Below are 7,683 nucleotides of genomic sequence, written 5' to 3' on the forward strand. Positions count from 1 at the left end.
CCTGCCAGGAAGTGTCCCTAATGAGACCACACAATAAAAACAATAATAGAAAAGGGGAGAAAGGGGAAGAGCTGGAGAGAGGGGGGACAGAGAGAGGGGGAGAGGAAAAATGAAAAAAGCCTTACTATTTTACTTTTACAGTTGGCGCCAAGTGGAGATTTAAATCGGCATTAATTTAAAATGTTATTTTGCTCATGTCTGCCCCATCTGCTTCTTAACATTCAAAGCAAAATTGGTATGTTTAAAAAAAAAAAAAAAAAAAACTTCTACACGAGGATTGGTTAATGCACTTAAATGACAGATTAATATATTTTACCCGGCTTAAGTGTTTTGAATTACAGTCAAATGCGTTTCACGCATCAAAATATTTAAAATGAGAAATATAAAAATATTTCTTCAACAGCGGAAAACGCCTTTCTTTCCGCAGAGCAAGAGAGAGTGCACTGTAAAACTATTTATTGAATTGTGTGTTTACTGTGTTCCGTTTAACGTGGCAATGAAGTGATGCCATTCTTTACGCACTGGAAGAATTAGGCAGAAATCTTTCAGGGAAAATAAATTCTTGATTCTATTTCTGAGTAATGAATAGGCGAAGATATTTAGACCCAGAAACAACTTATAGTGTGATAAAAATGTTACATTGGGGTTCTCTCCTGTGTCAAGGTCAAGGATTGTCAAGCCGCATAAGAATGGATGTCAAAACTCCGTGAAGCGTCGAGGCTTGTCTGGATATTTTTTGCAGTGTGGAGGCAGAGTCCGTGTGGAGACCGTGGGACGGAGAGGATAGTGCGCCCCGTCCCGACAGCATCACACATCTACTCTTCACAGACACACAGGCTGTTTGTCGCGTTCGTTTGAGATTTTTTTTAAAAACGGAAATAGCGTAACGTAAAATGCGAGGAGGTGAACGATCATTTCGAATGCTGAAACTCTACTGACAATAATCTGAGAAATGTTGTAGATAGCGATCGAGGAGAGCCGTTTTGCAAAGAAAAGAGATACCAAAAGCCGCGACTGCTACAGAAATCTACAGAAAAAAGGGTTTAACCTGGCAAAGAACTGAGAGTGTCGGTCCAGTCCTGCAGGCTCGGAATGGTGACCGCGCTGATCCCTGCAGGACGAAGAGGAGAACAGAGAGAAAAGAGAGCAGAAGGGACACTTCTCTGCACTGTCTACAGATTTATTCAAACCGTACTGGAATTTCAAAGTGAATAATATACATTTTTAAACTTGTCGATGTTTGAAGGTGCACGGGGGGAAAAAGAAAACGGAGTAAAGCTGGTTATTTTCTGGGTACGTACCTGTGATTATTCCGGTGTCTGGTCCTGTGTATTGTTGAGACGAATTCAGGATGGAGCAGCAGCCACATGAGTCGCTCCTGGGTTTGTCAGGGGGGTGTGCTGCTTTTCACTAGACAGCCTCAGTCAGACCGAGGTCAACGAGGGAGCAAAATTAAATAAATAATACGGACATTCAAGCACAACAAGCCTTGATTCCGCGCCTGCTTTCACTTTCTGACAATAGTCAACACCTTTTTATTTCTTTCTGTCATCAGGGGTCCCTTCTCTCTCTCACTCCACATGACGTAGCATCTGCTTTGTTTATTTGCTGCCCTTATTGGAACAGGAGTTACTAATGTAGTAATTTAGAAAGCAACACATCAGCCGGTGCCTCATTCATAATTTCCAGTGCACGTTTCGGAGAATATTCAGAGCAAACAAACGCGGGCGCGTTACTCTGGCAGAGAAATTATTCATTGGTAAAAAAGTTTTCAAATGCGTTGCAAAAGTTTCTCACAGTCCTCCAGCGTCGCTGTTTAGGCGAGGTGATTCCCTCGACGCCCCGTTATGTGATTCAGCCTGCAGAATTGTGTTTGTGTTGTCGAGCATTTGGAGGTTTAAGGCGTAAGTAAACGGAGAAGAGCCTAAATGCGCGCTGTGCATTCAGAGCTGCCGTCCCCCGCTGCTCGGAACATTTAGCAAGCCTACGGATAAACACACAATCAGGGCAGGTGAATAAACTTTTAGGGGGGGGTGTTAATTACATGCTTAACGTAAACAAAAGGCGTGTTTAAGAATGTGAATTACCAGTGGCTTTTCCTTCAATCCCCATTCAGGTTTTACATTTCACCTCTAGTCTTTTCTAGGGATGATTTCCGAGTTGCCTGCGAGGGCAAACCTCCCAAACAAGGCTGCTCACAGCACATAATGCTAGATAAGACCTGCAGCCTCGCTTCCAATGGTTATCACCCAAATTGGTGCTCCAGGAGCCCGGACAGGTAAGGCTTTGCATAGCCGGAGCAGCAGTGCCAGGAATGCACTCACGTTGGGGCCGAAAGTACATGAGAAAGAGAGAGAGGAGAGAGTGGGAGAGGGAGGGGGGTTAGTTTTAACACCAGCGTGAAAATACCAGCCTTTACTTCCAGTCCACAGAGCTTTCCACCGGGACCAATTCAAGTGCCACTTGGAATTAGTCCTCTTGGTGTTCGTATAGCAGTGCAGCGGACAGGTTTGATCCCACACAGCCTTCTCCCACACATGCGCGCACGCACGCACGCAACATATAGAAAAAGACCCAAAGTCTGATCCAGTAAATGGATTATCACAAACTCTTCAATCTCACCCACAGACGGAAACTCACCTGAATGCAAAGAAATAATATCGGAATAATCATCACACCACCTCACAGGTTTAGTGATTTAGAAGATGGAGGTGAAATGTTAAGCTGGTCTGGTTCTCCCTCCAAGCTGGAAGTCGGTGGTCTGTCCCAGTCCCGGAGAATGTCAAAAATCTGAGAGAGCGAGAAGGAAAAGTTTTGAATTCCTGTATGATTTGGTAGAAAGGCAGCTTAGGATCATTATGTCAGCTTTATTGAGGACGGATTAAGCCGAGTCTAGATGCTGCGCCGTGCACGGCCCTTTCATAATGTGAGCCCTGTTCTGTTGGAGCGGACTCACACTATTTTAACACCCTGTAAGCCCTGTCTAAATATGAAGCCGCCTTAGCCATAAACATGAAAATCACACCGCCACGGCTACTGGTGTAAGCCGAACCGTGTGACTGGACGAGGACATTGATCACGTCCTTACCCTAAATCAAACATAAAAACATGGCTTTTATGTCCCCAAGAAGCTTTGTGTTGCCATTTAATTGCAATTCCACAACTAATGGTAGTAATTGGAGGGTATTAGTATAAAAAAAAAACCCGAGCTAAACTGGCGACATTAAGAGGGCGACGGCATGGCAAAGTAGTTTAAAAGCTAAAACGCACTTAGCTTTGTTTAATCAGTACAACGCTGCGCATCGATGTTCATTTGGAACCCTAAATAATGTTGGAACTAAGGCAGCGGGCAGGGCGCCAGGGCTGCGCCGGGGGTCTGTGAGTTAGGGCCGGCGACGGCAGAGGGGGGGAGCGGCACCACACTGCATCACACCCGGACACACAGCAAGTCCAACCCAAGTCCACAAAAGATGAATACGATTAGACCTGTGTACAGATCTGATCCCCGGTCTACCGCAAACATTACGTGCGTGTCAAAAGTCATCAAATAAATAATAATCATAGTCATAATGGAGTGATAACATTTGTATGAAAAAGACAGACGTCCCCAGAACCGCTTAACCTGTCAGCAAAAGCGATGACTTGATCACAAGACAACAGTGGTAAGCAAAAATGTACAGCGATAATTTGCGTCTATTCAGAGCGCGTATTCCGGAGTCGCCGTGACTGGTTGTCCATTTGTCACCCTTTAAAAAGCTCCGGCTGCCCCTCTCCCTCCCTCCCTCCCTCCCTCCCGACTCCGCCAAGCATCTCCAGTCTACATATCTTCTTTAGCTTTAACGAGACTCGTTAAGATCGCAATAATATTCCACCCTCTAATTGCTCATTCCATTCAGCAGATAGGCGAGCATTGCCTTGCGCCTGATGCGGTGCGGTGCGGTGGGAGGGTTGCTGTGGAGATTGGAGACTCTGATAACCCCCCGTGCGTGTTGCACAAGTGGTGAAAGCCTCGCGCTACGTACTGGCTAATGATTGGCACGCTTGACAGTGATTGGCAGGGCTGCCATGACAACGCTACAACGACACCAAGAAGACCAATAGAAAAGGGAAACAAAATGTTTCAATGCTACACTCAACAGCGGATTTAGGGGGGAGATATTATGAGGCTGGTGTCATTAGGCGATAGCCATTGAATCATTCAATCTTTTTTACTAGCCGTGTTTTTTCGGTTTTCCCTTTTCTCGGTAATTTTCTTTCTCTCTCAGGTCATTTCCATGGTTTTCAGATCCCCCTTAGAGCTTTATCCCTCCCATTTCTTCCTGCCAAACTTCGCTGATCGCCCTCTGCTCCTGGCGAACAGCGCTCCCACCACCAGGTCTCCAGAAGACTTGTCCATGTTTCAGCTACCGACCCTCAACTTCTCCCCGGAGCAGGTGGCAAGCGTCTGCGAGACGCTGGAAGAGACCGGGGACATCGAACGGCTGGGCCGCTTCCTCTGGTCCCTGCCGGTGGCTCCGGGAGCATGCGAGGCGATCAACAAGCACGAGTCCATCCTGCGCGCCCGGGCCGTGGTCGCGTTCCACACGGGGAATTTCAGAGACCTCTACCACATCCTGGAGAACCACAAGTTCACCAAGGAATCGCACGGCAAACTGCAGGCTATGTGGCTGGAAGCGCATTATCAGGAGGCCGAGAAACTCCGCGGCCGCCCGCTCGGACCGGTCGATAAGTACCGGGTGCGGAAGAAGTTTCCGCTGCCTCGGACCATCTGGGACGGTGAGCAGAAGACGCACTGTTTCAAAGAGCGGACACGGAGCCTGCTACGGGAGTGGTACCTTCAGGACCCATACCCAAACCCCAGCAAGAAAAGGGAACTGGCTCAAGCCACTGGACTCACTCCCACACAGGTCGGAAACTGGTTTAAAAACAGAAGGCAACGAGACAGAGCAGCGGCGGCCAAAAACAGGTTTGTGCTTCGCTCCTTTTGGCCAAAACAAGAGAAAAGTTTGTGTAAAATGCGCAAAGTGAAAGACGAAATTTTATTAAACGTGTTGTTTACTGACCGAGAAAAAGACAACTGTGTCAGGGAGAGAGAGGAGAGGCAGCGGCCACATTTCTGTTATGCAAGAACCGAATACAACCGAATTCTTCTCTGTTATTAATAATATAATAATAAATATTCTTACACAACGTTCAAGCACGTAGTTTACATTTTGATAGAAAACAACCTCTAGTAAATCTAAAAAGTCCAAAATATTATTAAAATGAATAATATCTAGCTTTTAATTCGTCAAGTTTCTTACAAAGAGTTGTTTGTATTTTTTTCTAAAAGACATTTTTTATAAATAAAAGAAACGCTGAAATTGTTGACATCATAACAATTTATACCAAGATAAGCCCATTGTAGCATAAACAACTAATGCATCTGGCTATAATAGTAAAAAAAAATCTAACAATATTATGATGATAGATATTCAATAATTAGGCAACATTTCTTTAGGCAAATTTTAAATTATTCACTTTTATTTTAGATAAAAATCTGGAATAAATCTGTTTTCACAGAAATGTAAAACAGTGGAGTCCTTTGCCCTCATTTATTAGGATTTGTTCATCACTAAAAATACGTGATTCTTCTCATTGCTGGAAAAAAAGATGATTTGAAAGGATAATGGAGATATTATTGATATTACTGGACTAAAAACAGCCCGTGTATTAAAAACTATTTAAAGACATAGCTGTATTCATAACATCAAGTATGGTATCATTCCACTGAAATATTATAATTGATTAGAAAATAGCTCAGAGAGGACTAAGCCATATGAAGCACATTCTAATCTTTTAGCTAAATGAATAGATATATTTCCATGCTGATATTATCCCACCGCGGTGGTTATTATCATGAGTGGACAGAAAGGAAACATTTCAGATTATTGGAGTTCCCAACGTCACACATTTATACACGTCCATCAAAATAAAACACATTTGTGACAAAGCTTAGTGACATTTTACAAACGGACGCAAGAGTAATTTCATTCAAATTATGTTTTTTCTTTTGCAACTGTGGGGGACAATTGAGAGGGACAATTGATGTTACGAGTAAAATGGCCACAAACGCGGAAGGAAAACTGAGAAAATAAATAAGGTGAAACAATCATGAAAATGATTTAAATCAGAGATTTTTATATAGAAGGCAGAAGCCTGGAATTAACGCTTGTTTTGTTGTAATGATACTAAATCCCAGACTACTGACTTGCGCGTCGATTTTTCCTCATTATGTGGACAAAAAGGAGAATCCATTAAATTTATTCCAACATTTGGTATTCTAAATAGTGCTGTGTTTTGTCCCCTGGAAGCTGGCTATTTGATAAAAGCATGCATGCATGGCTGGGGCCGGCAGGGGGAAAGAAAGGCGAGTTTGAACCCCTATTTTGCAGTAGGAGGAGGGGAAGGGGGACATTCTCAGGTCTAATTGCCATTTCTCTGATTTTCTCTTCTTTTTCCCCTCCCCTACTCGCCTCTTTTCTTCTCCAGGCTCCAGCACCAAGCAATAGGACCGAGCGGTATGAGGTCCCTATCAGAGGCCGGCCTCACCCCTCACAGCTCGGCAGAGTCGCCCTCGACCGCAGCCAGTCCCACCACCAGCGTTTCCAGTATGACAGAGAGAGTTGATACTGGGACGTCCATCCTGTCTGTCACATCCAGCGACTCTGAGTGCGATGTATGATACGGAGGAAGAAAATAACCTAAAAACAAACAAAAGAGAAATATTTACAGGGAAAATGGACCTGAGAGGAAGAAAAAAAAAGACTTGTGAAATATCTCGGATGAAAAAAAGGACCGATTGATATAAAAATATTAAGATTAAAAGAGATAAAAGCACGTCTTTTTTTTAATTAAGAAGCGCTTTCAAAGGACCCACGCCTCCCTCTCCTTTTCATACCCCCACGACACACTAGACTACTAGACTATTGCATGTCTTTTTTATTTTTGATTTCGTAATCAGGGAAAATGACCTAAGTTCAAGATTTTTCCATCAGGAACGTCGGTCAGAGGGAATAAAAACAGCTCGTCTTGGTATCTTCGTCGTCCGCCCCCATCTCTGTTGACACTGACGGCTTCAGACCCGCCACGCAAGACAAGATGCAATCCTCTTTTTACTTTGTGTTCATCAGACAATCATTTTAAGTCCTATAAGCACCTTTTAAATACACTTCTGTCACTGCCTGTGTGGGGTTCATGCTCAAAAAGATGACGAACGGGATCGTTTATGACTGTATCAGATTTTTATTTTTATTTTCAAAATTTTATATTGAATTATGTATATCTCAAATAAGGCGATCATTCTCCCGGTCTGTAAAATACGTGTAGAAATATGCCTGTATATAATTATTGCTCTCCCCTCGTCTCATCCTCTTTTCTATCCCTTCCTCACTTTTCTCGACTTGGTGTTCCTACATAAAATATTTGTCAAAACTTATACTGAAGTGCTCTAGGAGTGTTTGTGGGATTGGTGGGGGTGCGGTGGTGGTGGTGGTGGTGGTGGGGGGGAACACTGACCTGTGTTTATCAGTCACGCTCGTGCTAAAAACAAACAAAAAATCTTTATTCCTCCATTCAGCCTGTCTCATCCTTCACTCCCTGACGAACTTCTGTACATTATTCAGTGTTTCCTTCCTGCGGTTC

The 7,683-nt window shown here is 43.8% G+C and overlaps 1 protein-coding gene across 1 annotated transcript; it reads left to right on the forward strand.

The window, feature by feature from the left end:
* Positions 1-3,979: 3,979 nt before the first annotated feature.
* On the forward strand, positions 3,980-7,477 carry six3a (SIX homeobox 3a). The gene is made up of 2 exons (XM_003963826.2): positions 3,980-4,966; positions 6,532-7,477. The coding sequence occupies exons 1-2, from the start codon at positions 4,275-4,277 to the stop codon at positions 6,722-6,724; spliced, it is 885 nt and encodes a 294-aa protein (XP_003963875.1). The 5' UTR covers positions 3,980-4,274; the 3' UTR covers positions 6,725-7,477.
* Positions 7,478-7,683: the final 206 nt, after the last annotated feature.

This window comes from Takifugu rubripes, chromosome 4 (genome assembly GCF_901000725.2).
Source record: "Takifugu rubripes chromosome 4, fTakRub1.2, whole genome shotgun sequence".
NCBI classification, from domain to species: Eukaryota; Metazoa; Chordata; class Actinopteri; order Tetraodontiformes; family Tetraodontidae; genus Takifugu; species Takifugu rubripes.

Coding starts and splice junctions, on each gene's coding strand:
- six3a (XM_003963826.2), top strand. CDS start 4,275: ATGGTTTTCAGATCCCCCTTAGAGCTTTATCCCTCCCATTTCTTCCTG. Junction 4,967..6,531: donor GCAGCGGCGGCCAAAAACAG/GTTTGTGCTTCG, acceptor TTTCTTCTCCAG/GCTCCAGCACCAAGCAATAG.